The 24,100-nt window shown below is 27.7% G+C and overlaps 2 protein-coding genes across 3 annotated transcripts in view; one reads left to right on the top strand and one right to left on the bottom strand.

Moving 5' to 3' along the window:
* LOC148232830 (lysozyme-like) overlaps window positions 1-569 on the top strand; it is a 29,209-nt gene extending 28,640 nt beyond the window's left edge. Inside the window, exon 5 of the mRNA XM_088189623.1 lies at window positions 159-569. Within this exon, the coding sequence (XP_088045749.1) occupies window positions 159-295 (137 nt within the window). The 3' untranslated portion in view covers window positions 296-569. The remainder of the gene's footprint in view (window positions 1-158) is intronic.
* Lrt (Leucine-rich tendon-specific protein) overlaps window positions 1-24,100 on the bottom strand; it is a 160,840-nt gene that overhangs the window by 98,541 nt on the left and 38,199 nt on the right. The gene's annotated exons all lie outside the window — the stretch shown is intronic.

Raw genomic sequence — 24,100 nt, 5'->3', positions numbered from 1 at the left:
AGCATGTAATCTAAATTGACTCATTTCATCGGATGCAAATGACTCATAATTGGATTTGAAATAATATTGCCATCGAATCTGCGTTGTATATTTATATATAAAAATATAGTTTCCCTATCTGTGGCACTTAACGTAGCTTACGTATTTCATTTTTGCAGATTTCCTGAACGACGATTTATCTGACGATGTCAGATGCGCAAAACGTGTATACGAGAGATTCGGATTTTCCGCTTGGCCTTCCTGGGCATCCAGGTGCAAAGGAAAACCAATACCAGATATCTCGAGATGCCCGTGAAAATCTGAATTTTCAATGATGAAATGAAACATTTTATTATTTTTTAATAAAGCATGTAATAAAAATCATATTATATATTGTATTAGTATAATATCATTATCGTATGTATGTTGTATATTGTTTTTGGTTTTATATACTTTTGTATTTTTATACGATTTTTCTATTAATGAAAATAATTTTAGGCGCTTTGATTTGATTTTTTATTTTATTAAAAAAATGTATTCGATTGATTTAAGATTATACAATGAAATTTTTAAATAAAGTAAACAATATATAGATCAGTATTTTATTATCATATTCTATCATACAGTAGTATGTTCTAGTTCCAGTTGTTTCTGTAGTTTTAGTCATTATAAATTATCACAACGTAAAACCACTTTTTTATAAGCTTCAAGAAACACGTCTAGAATAAATACTCATGGGCTCACAACATAAAAGCATTGTAGTACCTATCATTTCTCATTAAAAAAAGGTCGCCCACAAATAGCTACATGGGTTTTAAGTACGGTTTTCAATTATTCGTAATTTTCAACTCAACAAAAAATTGATGAAGTATTGGAATATTTATTTATTTAACCAATTAGTGCAAAAAAATAAATTAATTGCTCCTAAAATTTATTTAAATAAAAAAAATATTGAATAATAATAATTATTTTAATTAATCATTAATCACTTCTATAACTGTTAAGCTTTTTAATTATATAACATAAACATAACACAGCTAAGCGAATTACTGAAAGCGTATAATTCATTATTTTACACACTTTTTGATCAAGGACGTCAATTTATATTTTTCAAATCATTAGACTGCCATTTTATTATTTAACAAAATTGATGGAACATTTTAAATACGTAATTTAGCTTATAATGTTTGGAACAAATTTGATGTACATAAAGATCGGATCCGTATCTGGGTTGGCCTTGTGTGAGTTTGTTGAGGAAATAATTAGAAATAAACTAACGGCGGTCGAATTATTAAACTAATTGAAATAAAATATTTGCGTCTTAAAACAACAAATACAAAAACGCACACCTGTTTTTTCTGATAAGTTTTAAACAATAAGGGTGGGTCTTTCCAACATGTTGTTTTGTTCAATGAACGATTTCTGCGAATTTCGGTCATAGTAGATACGGCCGAAGTAATAGCATTTTTTTTGTTGAGAAGAAGCGTCTAATTATCTCGCACTTGGAGCGGCACTAGTCACTCGGGTATATTGAAAAAAATTAATCCGGTGTTACATAAGTAAATAAATAGTTTCATTTTAAGATTTTTTTAAATTTTATTTGAGAAAGTATAAACGAACATTTGATCTATTATCTAGTGAATAATCGAAATATTCAAAAATTAAATTGAGAACCCTAGTTTTAAGGTATGTACCATTGGCGAAACAATAACGCATTAGTCCTAAATTAGCATTATATCCCATATGATCTTAGCATCAGGCAAACAATTACACACAGGCTCTAAAAAATCTTAAAATAGACTAAGCTAACCATGAGGAACTAGAGACAAGGGAAACTCGACTTTCACCGCTCCTGCATTTGACATAGCCGCCCGATACTGAGACCTGTATGTTTATTGTATATCTGTATAATATTATATTGTAATTAATTTTTCATATATCACATATAATTACCAACATTTTTTTTAACATTCGCATCACTTAACTCAAAATTTAATGGCAATTTTTTGTTCCATCGTTTTTAAAATATATAAGTCATCTTATTGCACAGCCGAGATATTGAAGCATTTTATCTTGATGTCTCGCAGCACTTCTTGTTTATTTGACATTAATGTTCATAATTCTATCGACCCATAAAATTTTAAGCAATCAAAGGTCTCTACTTTTCGGATTATTTCTTGATTTAATTTGTATGTCTCAATTTCGTATAAGAGAACAATGAACCAGGTGCATTTTCAGCTTAGTGCTTAGTTCACAGTTAAAGAATAGAGATATTATTCTGAGAAATACACTTCTTGCTTTTACTTTTTAAAATGAACCCCATTTCTTATTCGAGATGTACCCAAATATTTTTTTGTTACTTTGTAACTCTTTTTTTTTTGATTCATTATTAATTGTTACTAAAAATATTTTTGTTGGAATTAATAATTTAATTTCACGAATGTTCATTTTCAGAGCATGCTTGTATTACCAGTGTTTAAATGTCGATGGTATTATCTGTTAGTATTACTGTATCATCTGCAAATCTCATGTTAATAGTTGATTCGCCATTCATCAGTATTTCCAGATCACTCTCATCTAGAGCTTCTTAAAATATTGATTTGAAATACATGTTAAATATATTAAATTGTATTTCTGAATAAAGAAGTATTCTGAATGTCTCGCAATGTAACGAACTGTACATTATCGCAATACCCTTTTTTGTCAGTGGTACCGAGGGTTAAACGCAAAATTCGCCATTGGCCACTTGTGGGAAAGAATTGTCGCCAAACTGGTGTAGTCCTGACAAGACCGGTTCAGAGTGGCTACTCTTGGACACGAAGCAAACAACCAAATGCACACGTATCTTTGGCCGCGATAAAATGAGATTGTATAACCTAATGTGGCACTGGCGTAATCTATTGCGGACCCGGTGCAAACTTTGACCGCAGATTTCGCAGACCGAAATCCCCTTTCTCTCTTCGGTTCGGTCCAGGAACTTTACGATTCCGCAACGCTTCTTGGCTCTGTGTGGTGCGATTAGGAAATCAATTTTAGCGGAAAGTTTTTGAAATGTTGTCACGGTTGATACTTTATGCGATGCTCCGATTTTGGAAAAGTGCGCTGAAATAACAGCGCAGGTTATTTGTTGTTTGAGCGAAAACAACTAAAAGTTAGCGCATTTATTCAGAGATGTTATTGAGTTTGAAATTTAATGACAAATAAATTAATTTTTGATTTTCGGAAAATATATCTTTTAAATAAAAATAACGTAAATTAGTAAAGAATAAAATAAAATAAAATCGGAAACGACTGTTTTTCCTAAAATTTAATGGCGTCTGTCGCTGTGCGATGTATGGAACATATGACTCACCATTCAATCGAAAGCAAACAAATATACGTAAGCTTAAAATGATTGGCCTGATAATGAATAACCTACTTATCGTATAGGTTTTTGTCATATCTCATAAATAAAATATCCAGCTGGTAATTTATAACTTGTATATTCAAAATAAAGTTGATTTATTATTTATAAGCCGATTAATACCTAGTTGGGCTTATCATGCAGCGTACTTGCTTGATATATATTGAATACAATTTTCGATAATAATTAACATATTAACTTGTATTTAAAAAAGTGATTTATTTTTCTAACGAAATAAACAGTGGTGTTTCAGAAGACATAAAAGAAAAATATAACCCAGTTTTTTTTATCAAACGTTTTTATTTCCATAAAACGCTATTAATACATTTCTTGTTACAGTATTATATGATATTTAGCTTCACCTTGAAATATAAGAATATTTAAGGTATTTTTTTTATCATAATTTTTATCTAACTCTTTCACACAATGCAGCGAAGAATATCATCTGTTTTTTATTCTCTTAAATTCAATCCCCTTTATGGGGGATGTCTGCATTCTTACAAATTGTGGGCAATGTCTTACATTCGGTAAGTATTAAATCTCCCGGCACCGAGACGTCTTCTTATCCGACATATTGATTCAATTCTCGGTCCTTTGTGCGAACGTGCCATAATTTTTACTTACTCCAACTGTAAACCGAGCTCAAAATCCTTTTGTGGCCAAAGTTGATTTAAACATTATCTTCTTTTTAACCCCTAAAGTCCCATTGTATCCCACGTACATATGTGTCTAGTGACCTCACACAAGTTTCGAACAGAAGACGTTTGTGTCGCATAATTTATTTATGTTATTATTTTCTCTCTCTCTCGCTCTCTTCATATGTGTAAACGAACCCAAATGTTCACGAGCCTTTTGAGAATAATAAATTAAAGGCGCGAATAGACTTGTTACTTTTTTATATCCCGGGCAATATAAAAACATGCATAGAATTTCGATATAAGGTAAATTATTTATTTACTTGATGGGACTAAAGCCCCAATATTGTATATATACACATACATACATATAAAATATATTATTTAATATTTAAGCTACAAGGTAATGCATACTAAGTTTTCATTAAATATTGCGTATTTCAAATAAGCATTGATTTAATAATTTAATATACAGTAAAATAAAATATGTAAAAAATTGTATCATCTACTTTTTTAATGGTCGAAATTCCTCGAGAGCAGGCAGATGATCTCTACCATAACTTGCGATAAAATAATTTCAGAAGAGCTCAGGATATAGAGTAAAGTACAGATTGAATGCACAATAAAGCACCTCATAAAAGAAAGAGAGAGCAGATTTTATATCAACGCAATAATATATAATATAAATTAATTAAAATCTACAACACAAAAAAAATTCGACTGCTCATTCGCAATCATGCTATTTTTATTTACATTTAATTGCATCAGCGCTGGATGATAATTATCTTCCGGCACTAATGTGAATCTGCTCTTAATTACTTGACAATTACATACACTAGTAGAAATTCGATTTAAAAATATACACTTAATTATTGTTCCTGTATTTTAAGATTATATTTTAATCAATAAAAATTATAGTGAAACCTGCGGGAAATTAAATAATATTGATTTTAGCAAATACCAATATGATTTTAAAATATTGCTATGCTTTCGTCTCAATGAAGTTTCGTATTATTGCAAACTATGAGCTTAGTAATTAGTGCAATAAATTGTAATGAAGCGCTAATTAATAACACAGTACTTTCGCAAACCAAAATGGACGAATATATTCATATGATTTACGTTATGAAAATATTGCAATATGTATCGTAAATTTAATTTATTTGACTAATGAAAATATATGTATTACGTCATGTAAGTTTTTCATAATCTATAGAATAATAATTTTCATATTGAATGGTAAAATCGTTATTAAAAATTATTATATTGTAAACATTGGTTGTGTAATGCTAGAAATAAATCTGTAATTTTAGCCGAAACTAAAGGAAATATTCTATGTGTTTACGTTTGTTCATTGCATAAAGTTTACTCTAGAATCTAGATTCTGCAATCAATGATATAATAGAAATAAACCAATTTATATTACACATTTTTTGATTAACTCAATGTTTTTTATCATACTTCAAATACATATATCTGAGAAACTTCGATATGAAACACTTAAAATAGTGAGAATATTTGCTCATTGATACTTAAATAAAAATAAAAACAATTTACTTGCAATATTTATTTTATAATAAAAAGAAAAAGTACAGATATTTGAAAGATTAATAAATGTTTTTCTATCAGATCAATAACCATTATGTAATATATATATAAAAACAAACAACCAAATAATATTTTCGAGAATAATAAACTAGCGCTATTACGCAAAAATTTATATTCTGGCGCAATTAATACGTTAAAAAACGATATGTATTGTTTATTAGGCCATGAATAAATACAAAAACATACAATAAAAATAGTATTCTCAAATCCCTCTTTTGTTCAAAACAAGTAGTAAAACAAAAACCACCGTTACAATTTTTTTCACTAATGTTAGAACAGCATCATAAGATAAGAATGAGATACTTTACAAATCAGTCAATAAAAATCTGATTATGTATTATTTTTCCAAGTAAAATTCTAATTAAAAATACACTCATTAGAACTCGCAGTTAATAATGTCAAATATTTAAGCTGACATAATGAATGTCTGGAGAATAATAGATTTCAATCGTCAGATTTGGTCCTTAAAAGATGTTACGATGCAGAGTCACAGCTACAAGCTTAAATAAACATGTAATAAATAACACGATGTATTAAGAAGAAGCAGAAAGTACTCATAATGTATGAATATTCATACAATATTTAATTTAACATTAATAAAAAGATTTATTGTTTAGTAAAATATATGTATGAAAATGTTTAGCATCTAAAGGTTTTATCTTTATCATATAATTTTTATAAAAAGCACTAAGGTTATAAGATAAGAATAGGCTTTGAAATTATAAATTAACAGAAATTAACAATACAACATCAATAGATTCTGAATATAATTTAAAGGCAAAAATTGTTTTTATTTTATTGATAGTAATTTCAACAAAGCTAAAAGTTGCTCTAAATTGTAGAATTAGTACTTCTTCTTAAGAATTATTTTTAGAAAAAATAGTTTATGTCTAAAAACCAAGGTAATGAAAATATTTTTATTTTTTCAATTAAAAAAAATAAATAGTAGTTTTTAATTCTTAAGATTCAGAGCAGGTAGTTAAAAAAGGGACAGAGATTTTTGATTACCACTCCAAATACATGCTTCATAATATAAGTTTTATGACCGACTCTAAGAATTAGGATAAGCAAAGATTTGGTTTCGACTTCCTTAATTTTTTGCTTGTTAGCAAAAAAATAAAAATAAAAATAATGATTTTAATATTAAGTCTTTAGCAAGAATTCAATCGATGGCTAAATAAAACAAGAATAAATGTATTAGTGAAAATGCCTTACAATTTATATAAGATGTTGTCATTTCTAGCAAAATTGGATAAAAAGTGCCGGTAATGAAACATACAGCAAATATTTCAGTTAGAAAATTAAAATATTCTTATATTTAAACATGAAATAAATTGCTGCTTATGTACAAATTTGTATGTTTTAATTTTTTTACTATTTTTTGCGTTTGATTATATTTTAATCAATAACTATAATTTGATCTAAATGCATAAATATTACTTTATATTGTTAATAATAAAATCAGTAAAAAATAAGTTTATGTAATAAAACATTCGAATGTGATTTTTTAATTAATAGAGAAAGAACTAAAGGTAGTAATAAATAGCAATATTATAAAGAAATTTCGTCGAGTGACAATAAATTTAATTGACCTACTTCTGAAGATCGCTATTTCAATATTCGTTCAACAGTTATCATACCCTTTGATTTTTACATCTTTGAACCACCCAAAAAGGCAAAGATGCTGACGACGCACTAGTGGTTACGTTCTCACTAGGAAAAAATCAAGAGATATCAACACACTATTTAGTTTCCAATTCGAATTTTAAAAATAAATTAAGATCTTTAAAGTTCGGGTGACTACTTAGCTGAACCAGATCGGACAGTGATTGAAAAAGCGATTGCTTTTCTCAAGCTTCTAATGGTATTCTCATTCGATTTTATTTCAATTTTGTGGCGGTAGTTTTTTGGTTCTAAGTAATAAATGAAAAATTTAATTTTTATGTAACAATTCTATGTTACCCCGACAAAATAATTTATAAGCAGAAAAAACAGCTTTGTACTAAAATTGTATCGTTGTATACCCTTTAAAAAAACGTATAGCAATTTATAATAAAAAATAAAAATAATATATTTAATATGTTGTAGCAATTCATACATAACACCATGGCACACGCGCATCTGAAGTCCCGCGAGCGGTTCCCGTGGACCTAGCAGCCGTCAAGAAGTACGCCCGCACGTTTCTCTCCAACGTACAAAAGAAGATTACAGCTTATTCTCGCAACAGTTAATATAAAGCGGCACAAAGCCAGACTCTACACTCGATTCATATACACCGGACTACGGCCTCTTGTTAAGGCACCGACGACTTTAAGAAGAACCTATCAATGCAACCGAAAATCCACTATCGAAGCGACTACGTACTCAAATTTAACTAGCTTTAGTACTTGGTAAGTCAACATTGTAAAGCGCATATCAAATGAGACGAAGAAAGGTCACGACCATCAGCGACGAAGGATACGACCTGGAGGAAAAAGGGATAGAGCACACCGTCGTAAATCTCTATCATCAAAAACGCAAACAATAAAGTGTAACTTCATAAATTATTTAACCGCTTCTGCGCATCATTTTCGATTTGATTTCGAAAAAATACGCCCTGCTCCCATCAATTTTTCATTTCGCACGCGCGTTTTCGCACACGCGTCACGAAACGGGTTAAATAAAATATTCAGACTGCCAATGGCCCGGTAAAACCTTTGGTCCCCGTCTCTGGACCTTGCCGACGTGTTCCCTCGTCACAATCTGACCATTCAATAATTTATGGCCCTCCCTCGCCCCGCCCTCCTCGCCCTTAAAGTCTTTATTCCTCACACATGTTTGTGGATCTTGAAAAAAAACGGACACGGATCACGGAGCAATTAATAAACGATGATTTGCACACAACGACTCGAAACGTCTTGGGATGATTGATTGGATGTGAGAAAAAAACGCGAAGGTTCAAACATCCATACTGACATTCCGAGCGCATTTATGATCATAACATATTGATTTGATAATGCGTTTGTAATTTTTAATTTGGGCGCCAGTGATTTATTTGACCCTTTCGTGATCAGAATACGATTTGGAACTGGTTTATAAAGTATAAGTATAACTAAGAGCAACAGCGTTTTTATATGTATCTTGCGTGGCCTTTAATATAAATTTACCATTTAAAACTAGCTTAGTTTCATTGCTTTATATTTTTGGTAAGCTCATTGATAAGTTGAATGGCTCGTGCAAGAGAAGCGTTCTCGAGCGCTGACGCCGAGATGGGCAAGAACAAGGGACATCATCGCGACTCTCTAAGGAATTATAAAACTTCCAGCTAAAATTCGCGTCATGGATTAAATATTTAAAAAAAAAAGTTTTTTTAGAATTAAATTTGAAAAATATTTTTTAATATCTCAAGGATCCAACTTGCCTTTTTTAACCTTTTAACCTATTAACCTTTTTTTCTGTCTAAAAATAATATATTATTTTCTTAATCTTATATAAGATCAGAATATTCCTAAGATCTCTATGGGAACTTTTTTCTTTTGTCTGACTCATTAATTACATGTAAAAAGTTATAAGTAAGATTTTAGTATTATTTATTATTTAGGAATTTATTACTTCTCAAAACATAATATGTGAACAACAATCGGGATTCAGAGAAAAGCATTCGACTGAAACTGCATTACAAGTAGTGATAAATGATTGGCTGTTGGCTAAGGATACAAACAAAATCATTGGAGCAGTTTTCTTGGATTTCAAGAGAGCCTTCGAAACAATAGACAGAAAAATAATGTTAAAGAAATTGGAGAGTATAGGTATAAGTGATATAGTTTTAAGATGGTTTAATAATTACTTATATAAAAGAAAACGAAAAGTTAAAATAAATAATGTATATTCTGAAGAGAAATTAGTGTCTTATGGAGTACCACAAGGGTCTAAATTGGGACCATTGTTATTTGTTTTGTATATTAATGATATAGTTAATAACGTGAAAAAATGTAAAATTCATCTATTTGCGGATGACACATTAATGTATTGCATAGGTGATAACATTAAAGAAATTGTAAATAATTTAAATAATGAATTAAGTATATTAGAAATATGGTTAAAGAATAATGTACTTAAATTAAATGAGAATAAAACTAAATGTATGTTTATTAATTATAAAAATGTGTTAGATAATAGTACCAAAATAGTAATAAATAACTCTAGTATAGAAATAGTGGATAATATAAAATATTTAGGAGTAATTGTTGATACAAAATTAAATTTTAAAGAACATTGTAATTACATATTAAAAAAAATTAGTAGAAAAATAGGTTTATTATCTAGATTAAGAAATATATTAAGTATAAATACAAAAAAATAATTTACAATAGTATAATATTGCCCCATTTTAATTATTGTGCAACACTTTTAAATATGTTAAATAAATTAGATAAACAAATGTTGCAAAAATTACATAATAGGGCAATGAGAGTCATCTTAAATAAAAATAGATTAACTAATTGTAAAAGTATGATTGATAGATTAGAATGGTTGAATGTTCAAGAAATATTGAGTATGAATGTTTTAGTATTTATATATAAGTTAGAAAATAATATGTTACCAAAATATTTTAATAAGTATTTAATAAGAAATAAAGATGTACATAAATATAATACTAGAAATAAAGAAAATTTTAAGATAATTAAGTATAAGAAAACGAGTACGGCAAGGGGAATTATGTACGGAGGTTTTGATTTATATAATAGTCTTCCAAGAGAAATCCGAAACAGCAAAAATATAACGGGTTTCATAAATGGAATAAAAAAACACCTTCGTACATATAGAAATAAATTATAATATTAAGACTTTATTATTGTATATTTTTACTAAATTTGTTAGATGTAAAGATTAGCTATTAAGCTAAATAAATTAATAAAATAAAATAAAATAATAAAATAATAATTTTAAACAATTGATATTAAGTGTTATTAAATTTAAGACTGGACAAACCTTATCTATTATTTTATATATTAAATTAAAAAATAAATAAAAAGTGTTTATTTAAAAATAAAAAATGCTAAATCAGTAGACTTAATATAAAAAGAAAAATATTTGATCATTCTTTATGAAAAATTACAAAATTATTTACAAATTTAAACTTTAATATAATACTACTAAAACCCAGAAATAGTATATCATTTCCAATTATAAAAGTGTTCTTACAAGCGTTTTGAACGTTTAAGAAAATTTATAAAAAAACACGTTTTTTTTATATTTAATTTTACCCAGAAAAAACATATCAGGCTATATTGCTAAAGGTTTTTATAATGCAAATTAATCTTGACAAATATTAGCTTAAGTTTTATAAAGAAATATATTTTCGTATCTCTATTATCAAATAAACTAATTATTTTAAATAATACATTAAACTCTACATTTATTTTAACATGTAAGTTTTAATCGTCGCAAAATACTTTACGCAACACCTTAAGACAATCGTAAAAAATCCTGTTTGCAAAAATATAAATTTTAAATTCGCTAAAACGCTGTCTAACAGTTCTCCTTCATCGTGTTCCTTTTTGTGTTAAAAATAAAATAAAGGGAAAACTACACGAAACAGCAGAAAAAAGTGGCGTGAGGAAGAAGCGACAACCCAGTTCATAAAACATGAGGAAATCTCTGCAGCCCTTCTTCTTCTTGCTTGTGTACGGATTTAGAGTTTGAAAAAGTAGGCTTAAACTTTCGTCGCCTTGAGAAAGGGAAAGTGTGTGTGAGTATGTTTCACGTAAAAATCAAGAGGATTGAATTACTTTTGCTCTTTCGCCTGAGGTTTTTGTTTCCAACCATAAATAACTGATAATGATACGCTATAAAAGTATATTTATATTATCCAAGCTCCTTGAAAAATTTAAAGAACTGAGAGATTTTCTTATACATATATAAAAAAACAACACATCAATTACTTATTATTAATCTATATTATTTGATCTAAACTATTTGTTAAGATAATATAAAATTGATACATATATAATTTATTAAATAATGTTGTAGCATTTTCTAAGCTAGAATCTACGATTTTTTTTAATTAGTATATTCAATAAAATATATTTTCTAATATTCATAAAAAAGCTTCAAAGAAACATATTTTTAAATTTATATATTTTACACTCTCCCCTATATACCAATTGAGCTTCATGTTCACGAATCTCGAGTTTGGATTAATTTTAAGAAATAAAGCAAACACGCAGCGTTGAACTATGGTTCTAGTGTGGTAATTTTCAAAGGTCGACACTCCTTTTTATAGGATTTATGGACTATATCATGCTAAGATCAATCCGAGAAACAGGTAAAGGATTTGTCAACGTTGCGATTGATGAATTAAACTTGGCACGCGATTATGTCGCATGCGGGTGAAAATGTGGTAAAGTGTAATATATGGTAGGAGGTATAAACTTTGGTTGCTATTTATAACTTTTTCTCAAAAGCAAACACTTATTCTGAACACGTTCGTATTTTTTCGTATATATTGTATTCATTTTTGATATATATCTTTGTGTCATATATTAAAAAATATAATATATAAATAAATAAAAAATATAATAAGTGATAAAGCATTTTAACAATCTAAGAAAAAAATCGTTAAAATAGGACAACACCATGAGAAACATTTTATTAGCCTAAATCACAAAGTACCCATCATAAATCAAAAAAAGATTAAAATATGTATCACCCTGAGAAAAAATAACAGCCCTCAAAACAGCCATTTGTAATCCATTTTAGCGGCTAAGAGCAATTTTTTTGAAAAAATTGTCGTGTTACCTTAAAGATGCGGATAACCATAGAGGATGCCATGTATATAAATATAGGTACGTGTGCAACCCAAAATCACTTTTCCTCAAACATTACTTAAAATGCTTTATCAGAAACATATAATGTTATATAAATAACGTTTGATATACATATCTAACGTTATACAATTATTCTCTTTAGACAAATGTTTTAGCACGAAATACGACGCATTTTATACTAAAATGCGGGTGACTGCAAATAGCTTCGCGGTCAACTGGTCGACCGCAATTGACACACTATCACCCCTGTTGCATATAAATCAATTCGCCTAGTATCTAACTGGCTGAATAAGTTACATCACTTAAAACCCCAGAAGTATTCCAGTATTAATTTAAAAAAATACTGAAGTGACCAGATCAAAAATATATCTACGATTAATTATTTTAACTTTATATGTACAATAAAATGAAGAAAAAAATACATAATAAATAGCTTTATAATAAGTTATTTTTATTTCTGAATCTTTAGATTGTTATTATTTTATTGACACACAAGTCAGAAGCTAGTATCGATTAAGATACCTTACAATTTGGTTAGCATTCGTCAAAAATCATTTGCTTGGACAAAGGTGTTCTTCTGGGGACTTCTTTTAAAGGGTCCCGGGGACCGGTTTTCAGAGTGACATTCCTTATTAGTGGCATCAATCGATCAATCGACAAAGAACACATTCGAAACCTTGCCAATTACATTGCGTACGAACTCGCTGCCAACTAGGAAACCTTGAGAAGGACCCGAGAGGCTACTGATCGGATTTTTTACCCTTACTGCTATAAATAAAAAGGCTAAAGCATATTTGTATCTCTCGCTTATTATCTCACATTACGAAATTCTTTTTTGGTAATCAAAATATTAACAAAAATATTGAATTGATAACAATTCTTATTAATAATATTTTCTGATAAATCTTATTTAAATATTTACTCTAAATTAAATGTTTTTTTCATATAGGAAAACCAATATGAAAGATTTAGGTATATTTAATAAATATTTTAAAAAAAACTGTTTTATTTATCTAAGAATTAGGGGATTGTCTCAAAATTTCAAAGAAAGAGTACGCAAAAGGTCAATTCAGACATTTTTGAACAAAAAATTGTGAATGACATTTTTTTAGCCTCCAGAAAACATTTTTACAAAAAAATCTTCGTGACCTTTTTCATTTTAAGCTCTTTTGATTAAGAGCTTTATAATTTTTGAACAATATATCTCAGAATTGTCTCAAGAAAAGTTAGAGCCTTACTTACTTAGAATTTGTACTACGAACTCATTAAAGATAAAAATATAAACACACAGGTTTCTTAAGTAAATAATTTTTAGGACATTTTTAAATATTTTATTTTATATTTCTCTCTCTTACTATGTATTATTTTTATGCAACATATTGTATTAAATATATACAGATCATGACGCTTTGCAGTAATCTGTTCTAAATAAATATTTTTTCTATTTGCCCACTATAATATTATAAAACACAAGCAAAATTGCATCGATATATTACTAGTCAACATTTTCGGGATAACCTGTAATTATTGCGTCAAAATTATTTGCTAATAACTTGCTTAAGGCATTATAAAATCAATCAGTATGTGTCTCTAACATTTACCTAATATTTGACGGCATTAAAAAACAAAACAGCAGTTAATAGTATCCGCGCGGATGTCCATTAACAGTACCATCATCAATTAATTTTCACTAAAACCAATAGACCTTATTTAAACAAATCTGCAGATCACAGAAAATTTCTACGTTGCTAAATGTGCTTTTTTGAACTGATAAGATGTGTAATAAATAAAAACAAAAAATATGATTATACCAAAGGGTCCTTTGAATTGATTAAGCATGACTCAAAGGGTCCTTGGAATTGATAGAGCACAGAAGTACAACTTGGTTTTCGAATTTAAATAATGCAGGCGCACCCGAAATCGCACTAAACAAATCTACTTAGAACCCCAAATAACATATTTTTTTTATTTAACTACCACACTATGGTAAAAACAAACACATATACATATATGGTTGTATTGCACAAATCATACAGATATAATATTTTTTTTAAATATATACAAACGCGTCGTTCTTCTAGGTTTCGCAACACATAATAATTTACAGCTATAGTTTATGAAAAAATTGAATATTTAAAAAAAAAAATTTTTAGTATAATAATCTTCTCTGAATTATTCAGTAAGCAATAAAATAAAATAACACAGGGATCTACAAAATTAGTTATTTTTTAATAATGTTAAAAACAACTACAGCGTGCATTCAACATTGTCAAGATTACATCGGCTTGAAAATCAATACAGATGTTCTTAACAATATTTTTTATTTGTTAAAATAAATAGTAAAATTAAGTCATACTTCTTTATTACTTAATAAAAGCCTTATATGTTACTTTGAACTACTTTGTGCATATATAGATTAAAAAATATTTAAAACAATATTTTTTAACCTAAAAAAATACTAAAATTAATTCATGATTGTTAATTTCTTGATAAAATCCTAATAATAAATAAATAAAATTATATGTAATATGTTAAGAACAAATAAATTTTGTTTTTATATTCTGTTGCAGCCTGACAAGCAATAATCAAAAATAATGAATACCCATCAGATCTTTGCCTCATAATCGGTGGTATCTCCATAATATGTGTATTCAAATATACATACAATCAATAAATGTCACTTTGTAGCTATTAAAACGCATTTTTATAAATACAATTTCCAGTCGCCTACCGGGGACCGATCCCGCAGCCTCTGCGTTACCAATCTAGACCCTACGGACTACGCTATTTTAAGCTTAAATTAATAAATTTCATATACACATCTTTATGAATTTATTAATATACCCTTAGTATTTTTTTTGTTCCATAGATTTTTATACACAACCAAATCCCACGTCGCCAGATAATAAAGGTGACGTGCAACCCGTAAACCCATTTTTCATCTTTAATAATTCCCATCTTAAATAACTGAGTGCAGCCCGGGCCGTGTGAGTCATGCAAGCATGCAGCGCCGATAAAAGAGAAAAGGAAAGATGTAGCAGAAGCTGAGGCAGAAGCAGCATCCAGCGGAGGAGCAGAGGCGGCCTTAGCAAAAACTTGAATAATTTACTTTAGCGTACGATGTCGCCATGCGCGAGCCCTGGAATAATAAAGTGTACCTGGAATTTCGACAAGGTACACATATGTATATGTGTGGTATATCAACGTAGATTCTTTGGCCGTTTTTTTGGATAAATAAATTGAGTCTGGTGCAGAACATCTGTTTACAAATCGTTTAATATTCTGGTCCTAATTCAATAAAACACCTATTTTATAATTCGATTATGAAATGTAATGTTATATATTAAAATAAATAATTGTTAATAAAACAATTATACAAAAGATATTAGTATTATTTTTTATATTTCTAACACGGTATCAACTAATTTCTCATATCAAAAAAATCTTCTAAGACAGGCTGGCATAGGATAAAAATGGATTTAAGGTTCGAATAGTCTGTAACGTCCCAGAATAGTAATTCTGAAGTTGCGGGTTCGAGCCCCGGCAGCGCACTTGAATTTTTATTTATAAAAATAAATGCGCTATTAATAAAAAAAACCGGCCTAAACTGCAGTGATATGTATTGGTTATAATTTATATTACAGATAATAATTTATAATTATTCATATAGATGTCATCGATTCTCAAACTTTTAGTCTGGTGTAAGGTAATTATTATATCCTAATAGTGATTCGATATACAACGTAACAGTTAGCCCTCTTCATAATATAATTATCCAATCAATGCGCTATCATATATCAGCCGTTATTGTCTAATGCTGTTGGAAATGCATTGGTAATTGAATTAATAAAACAACTTATCACACATATTGTAATAGATATCATATTTATCTTAATCGGCTTATTACTATATAACAGTATGTTTAGAGTCACTATAACAATAATATACAAGGTGTGATAAAAATAACGAGAATCTTCAAACTAGTACACATCAGAAATAGTTAATGAATGCCAGCAGTTCCTTTCAATATATAAAACATTTATAAATTGCTATATTTACTAAACTGATTGTGCAAAAATTAATGTTAAAAAACTCTATGACATACAGATACAATATATTTTATCGCTTTCTTGGGTCCTTAAACTTGAACCAACTTAACAATGATTCTTACAAAATAATCGAATCCTTTAAAGAATATTTGTGTATGAAAAACTGTAGCTAAAATTTTCTACTACGAGTTTTTCAACGAGAAAGTTCAACCTTTTTGATCTCCTGAACAGTATCGCTCACTAAAATAATTAAATGAAAAATATTGACTAAATTATAAAACTATATTACTAATGGTTCAATTACAACTTTACTTTTCATAGAAAAATTAATAATGTATTATTATTAACGTGAATATTGAGCTTGCGTTATCGATTTTAGTGCATCAATGTCTAGTTTAATAATATATTAGCTATGCAAAGAGTATTTTAAAGATTCTCGTCTAATTTTTTTATTTTACTTTCACCTTTTATATGCTTCAGACGGGTAAAATATACGTACTTTCCAAAAGAAACGCTATGAACAATGCATATTCGCAGAGAACAGAGATTTTTTTATGCACTTATAAACTTAAAGTCCAATAAATAATTTGTAAAATTGAATATCTAATTTTAAATTTTCATATTATATCTGAAAGCTCTCAGGAAACGTGTTGAAGTCAACTTTACAAAAATTAAGTTGCAATAAATAAATAGCAATTAAAGATGCATATTTTTTCTGGCTTGATTTAGGTAAAATTCAGTTTAATTTTAAATGAAAATGATGTTAAAAATATGTAATTTAATATTTTATTTTCATATTGAAGACGTATTTTATTATTAATTATTATTAATTAAATTTTAACAATATTAATACGTTGGCCGCATGAGCAAGTACATTGGTGTAAGTTGTTTTTAAAATAATACATATACTTTACATTGTAAAGGATGTATTACTTTAGAAACAGGGATAGTTATTCGTAAAAAAGTTTCATTCTTGCAAGATAATGCAAGACACATCCGAGAAAAGTTTATGCATTAGGGTGGGAAATTTTACCTCACCCTCCTTCTATTTTCTCCTAACATTTCTCTAAGCGACTATCACTTTTTTTGCTAGATAATCACTCGAGAAATAGGAAATTTTAAAATAATAGAGAAGATTGAAGTAGAGATTTATGAACTTGTATTTTTTTTAGAGAGATAAGCCTTTTAATATAAATAACACTTCATTTAAATTGCTACCTAATTAGATTTTTAATATGCAAAATCGCACGATTTTTTTAAAATACTGATATCCTATAAAAATGATATTCTGAATAGTAGATGATAACTTTTCTAAAAGCTGCAATTTTAATAAGTAAATAAAATATAATAGTTTCAGATAAGAAATAATGGTTTTAATATAATAAATATATTTTTATATTTGCTTAAATTGTACATTTTCATATTAAACCCCAATTTAAAATTAATTTATATATTAATGTATGAAGCATACTTTTAGCTTTATTTGTACTATAATTATTATGCATATTTCTATAGAAATGAATGCAAAAATATGTAAACATAAGGAAGTATTAATAAAAAAATAACAAGAAAATCGTGACGGTAGATAATCATAAAATACAGAGGGTAAAATTAAAGTTTAGTTACTACCCTTACACACAACAAAAAAAAAACAAAAAAAATAGTAAGATAAGTATCCTAATAATTCATAGTACTATTAAATGCGACTATGGCCTATAAACAAATCAAAAAAAAAAAAAATTCCATAATATTTTTTGACACAAATAAAATATGTCTGTTATATAAAATATTTATTTTTTTACCCTAGCTGTGATTTTTTATTAAGATATTTTAAAAAAGACATTTTTTACTACTTTTTCTTTAACTAAGCTAAACTAACATAGGCAAAAAAAAATTAAATGTATTTTATGGTTCCTAATAATAATTATTATTGGTAAGTTTTTATTATAAAAAATTATGGGTATTTTTAAACAAATATATAATTATTTATATATATTAATGCCACTCGTTTCTATTTGAAATAGCTAATTAATAAAAAAATTATAACTAATATGTAGCTTGATATTAATTATTAATCGCGATATTTATCCATAATGTGAGATTAAGAAAATCTAAGAAAACCTAATCTGTCATTATCGATCGGAATTAAAAATATTATAAAAAAAAAATAAAAATATTAAAAATATTTAAAAGCGTGTATAAGTATGTCGTGTATATCGAATTATATTTGAGGCAAAAAAAATATCAAACCAATTATAATATATATATGGTATAATTTGCTATTAATATTATGCTAATTATTGATTTCATTAAAGTCAATCAAACCTCGATTTGTCCTAGAATGGGTCATCTGTCAAATAGTCCTAATTGCATTATAATCGCAGGAAACTAGTATGCTTATCAATATGTCAATCCCTTGACAATGTATTGTATGATTTTGAATAGAAAAAACTTTATTATATCTCAGTTGAATATAATTAAAAAACCAATGATTATTTTGCTTAAATTATTATTTCTGCATTTTGCTGAAGTAATTTTTTCATACACAATTATCATTTTCAAAAATTTGGCTCGTCACCCAATATAATGTACTTCATTTCGATTTGCGTTTCGTAAACTTTTACGTCAGTATTTTTTTTATACCTCGCTCTTTTTTACCCCTTGCTCTTTTAGCATTTATGTCAATAAGAGTATTTCTCGTAGTGATTTCCCTGTAACGAAATTGCTTTTCTATTATAGTTTGCCAAAAGACAAATAGAAGAATCCGCCCCTTTTCTTAATCAAATCTAATATTTACCTTCACTTTAACTCGGATTGACGTTATGAGACAAATTTTGTGCGGGTATTTCCGTAGCTTTATTTTATTTTTTGTGACTCAATATAGTTTTGATTAAAATATGTATTTAATTAATAACATATAGTCCATCCAGGATGTTAACGCTCATCATCGTTGTGTTGGAAACAAGGGTGCGTGTACGCATGCATTCATACATATACAGCTTTCCGCGAATTTGTTTACACCGATAGGAGAATGTTACTAATACTAAATCAGGGCTGTTATAAGGGTAGGGTTACCTTATGTTGAAAATTAAATTAAAAATTACAATATGTTATATTTTTATTTTAAATTATTGTCATGTTGTGTTATTTTGTAATCAATAGAACAATTCCTGTAATATTCCATTGGTATTTTTTAAAATAATATAATAAACAGATATTCAACCTGGAGAGTGATTCAAAAACTGATATCATGTTTGTAGTTAAATATGTATATAAATAAATAAAATAAGTAGGAAAGTGATATTTTACATTATCTTCAAGAAATTAAATTAAAATAGGAAAAATTAATTAAACGTTAAATTTCACATTGTCACCCTATTATATTCTTTCACCAATACTGTAGCAATGAGCGTTCATATCTTGGATGGACTAGTAAATTTATATTATTTTTTTGCGAACAAATATAATATGATCATATTTGAAGATGTTTTATAACTAAACATGTTCTGTTTATTTCTATTTGAATGATTTAAAATTTAATTTTCTTCTACAAGTATAAATTTATTTTACATTTTAATCATTCTTTTAATTCCATTAGCATAAATTGTTGGAGGCTTTGATTCAAAATGTTCCGATTTCTCTCTTTTCACATCATATATGTATATTTTACCTTTTTCTATCCAAGAAGTGTTGCATCGAGCAAAATATATTCAACTTCTGCTGATATTGTATTTCTTAATTCCTCATGTAAATAATCCTGCAGATCATATTAGAAATTTTCTATTATTGCTTTATGCCAATTTTGAAAGTTTCGTAATGCAAAATTCCTTTGCAATCCCACCATACACACAAAATAGTTTTTTGAGTGAGCCTGGACTTCGAGGTAGGTTTTTTTACTTGACATTTGGATAACCATTGTCATTGTATAACACCACTTTTTTTACCTCTGGTTTTAAAATACTCAAGAAAATGTGATCCAGCTTCAATATCCGCGCTGACTTGTGTGGAACCTTTGTATACAAGCCTTCCCAATCTTGTTGATGTGTCAATGCACATCACTTTCAATTTTTATTTTATATGTTGTACATCTGTAGCTTGAACATATTAATGCGACTTTTTTTCTAATTAAACTCAATCTTCAAGAACTTTTTAATAAATTATCAATCCTAATATGTATGAAAATTCTTACGATAACTTCCTACTTGACACCACAGTCTGCCTCCTATCTTTACCCCTAGGGTTTCGCCAAGGATAGACGCCCCTTTGTAAACACAGCTAAAGGACACGTATTACGTGCAATTAGTTATGAGGATTGGTTTCTGAAACGTGAGCTTTGTTGCCGAAGCGCATTAGGAGCATCCCACGTCTGAGTATCAAAGATCGCCTCACTGTGTAACAAAGGTCTAAGAGTGTCGTTTTGGGAAAGTAATACTGTGGTCCGTAAAAGCTGTTAACAATAGCGTCATAAAATCAAGGCAAAACAATACAACGCGTATGAAGTATAAATAATAATATTTTTGTACAGAGTATTATTTAAACTTGGGGTCAACACCTGGAGGTTCAGTGCGACTACTTATCTGGGCCAGATTGAAGTGAAAGTTTATATAAGTCATCTCGGTCGTTTCAAAATCGGAAACAAAGTTTTAGTGTACTTGAAAGTAAAATGAAATAAGCTATTATTATCATTCTTTGATGCAAGTTCTCGCTACAAAATTCATAACTAATTATACGTGTTATGTTAACGTGTCCTTAAGTTGTGTTTACAAATGGGCGTTTATCCTTATCTTGAAATCCGAGGGACAAAGTCGTACGGGGATGGGATAGGGCGTCGGGTGGGGCGTTTACGTCAAATTTCCATACATCCGACTTTTTCGCCATTTACATAAAAGACGCTGCTTTGCTTTTTAGACCGAGTTCTTCTTGGCAGAAGTTTTCGTTTCGAGAGACGTTTCCCGATGCCGTTCGCCGCTCTTTTTTCTCTTGGTCGGAATTTGGAGCCACGTTAAATATTTAACATGTTCTTCTGCGGAGGTAAGTCGACTATTGCCTCCCGAGGACAAATTCTAATGTTTATCTTGCGGAAATGCAAGTCAAATTTTGTGCTACTGTGGATTTCTATGTACCCATGCTGCAAACGCGCAGGTGGACTTTGCCATACGTTTTTTTCAAAAGTTGCCTATTAAAATGCATTTTAACTTTTAAGACCTTAGGAAAATAAGGCGTTTTTCTAAATTTAAAATCTGATATATTTAGTGAGTTAATAATTTTTTTTAATTAACTATGACTTAATCAATATTTTGTCCCTTAACTATTAAGTATGAAACAATCGTTCTTTAATCCTAATAAATATTATGAAATAGCAATATTCTATTATATTTTTTTAAGAACAGATGGTGAAGAGTAAATTTGGATACACTTTATTTGAAATAATAATCGTTACTGATTATTATTTTTTATTTAAAATCACTTTTTTAGGATCGATATACAATACAAACAGTCGTCGAAAAAGTCGTGCAATAGTAAAAATGATTGAGTTATCATCAAGTGATTCTTAAAGTGAACTTATATAGTTCGAGGAAGCTTTAACAATTGTGAAAGAGAACAAATTACAAACTAGCTATGCTATTGCTTAACCCAACCTCTCACACATCCCTCAGTAAAAGTTTAATTTTTAAAATAAGTATTTTTTGCGCAACCGTTCCATAATTCAAATAAAACTTAAATTTGCTTTTTTGAAACATAGCATTAAATATTCTTTAGAGCACCTTAAAATTATTTTAAAAGTACATTTTTTATGATCGACAATAAAAAACTAGTTGCATAAATTTTATTTTATGTAACCACAATGATTTTTTATTAGAGATTCGTATTTAAAAAATCCAACAAAAAACTTAAAGTAATATTTAACATATCACAGCAATAGTTTACACAAAAATACATCGACAAAAATCATAATTTGTTAAAAAGTATTAAAAGCAATTTTTTTGTGATTTATTTTTTGAAAATTTTACTTTTTTTACTCAAAGCATCTTCGGATACTATCTAAAACGCAGAATTCCCATTATTTAGTCATAATTTTATAAATAATATATCTACATTAAAAACCCATTATTGTATAAGTTTTGTGAAATTTATAATTTAATAAAAGAAGCACAAAACATTATTTTTTAGATTTGTATTTTTAATACTTTAAGTTTCATTGCTTGTTATTTGAATCACAGCACAACATTTTATGTAGCTGTATCATAATTACTAATTAAAAAAATAGTTACAGTTTTATTTTGTATAAAACTATACTAACAAAAACCATTAATTAAAAAAAAAATATTCAGAAAAATTTTTTTTTTTCCTTGAAACATCTTAGATTATTTTATGTGCATTATTTCATACTTTATTATAAAATATCATAAAAATAGTGTTTTAATCAATAGTTTTCATATAACAATTTGCCAAAAAAAATTTAAAGCAATTTTTTTAGAGATTTGTTTCTAGAAAAAAACTTTTCCTACTTTCAGCATTATTAGTTATTGCTAAATTTTTATATTAAATGCAAGCTAAATCATATTATATTATGAAATATATTATACAGCATTAGTTTATCTGAAACTACAATGGCAAAAATAATAATTTAACAACAATTTAATTACTGTCTAAAGCACAGAACTTTATTTATTTGTGTTATAATCTATCAATATCGACATTAAGAAAAAATATTACGGGCTAAAGCTAAGAAAAACTGATAAAATACACACAAAATTTGTACTTTAAATATTTTACTTTAAACTTGTAATCTTTCTGAATAATAATTAAATATAAAAAACTTTTCACAGTAATATGTTAATACAACTACTACCGCAAAAACTATAATTTAATTTTAAAAAAAAACGAATCTTGCCAAAATCGAGATTTGTTTTGAAACAATTTTAATTTTCCTTCTTTTGCCATCTTTGATTATTATTTAAAATTTATAAATCATATAAATTATTATTTTTTATTAGTAGCAATACTCAAATTATTTTTCATTATAATTAATACACTAATTACAGCAATAAATAAAAAAATATTTAACTACAATGACAAAAAAGCATAAATTGCTGAAAAAATCAATTAAAATTGTTTTTTAAGAAAATTTAAGTAAAATACTTTTTTACGTCATAAATCTTAAATTACTGATCAAAATATAGAGCCTAAATTATTAGTTCATATTTTAATAAAATCAATATAAGATAAAAAATACAAACAGTAGTTCAAAAATAACTCTATCTTAATAAAATTACTACAAAAAAATTGCAAAATTAATTACTAAAAAAAAAAGACTTTTTCTACTTTGAACTTATTTAATGGTTATAAAGAGCACGAAACTCAAATAACTATGTATATGTTTTAATATCAACTGTAAAAAACTAGTTACAGTAATATTTTATACAAAACGACAATGGCAAAAGCCATGGTTAAATTATAAAAATACAAAGCAAAGCAAAAAATACTTTTTTTACCCAAAACATATTGAATTATTATTTAAAACGCAGTAAGAATGGTCTGCCCAAAGTTATATCACATCAGGCAGAATGTTTTTTATAATTTTAAGATGATATAAGTCAATCAAAAATCCACTAT

This window comes from Plectrocnemia conspersa, unplaced genomic scaffold (genome assembly GCF_051122295.1).
Source record: "Plectrocnemia conspersa isolate PC_06_02 unplaced genomic scaffold, ASM5112229v1 ptg000008l, whole genome shotgun sequence".
NCBI lineage: Eukaryota > Metazoa > Arthropoda > Insecta > Trichoptera > Polycentropodidae > Plectrocnemia > Plectrocnemia conspersa.
This window is presented reverse-complemented; position numbering and strand designations above follow the sequence as displayed.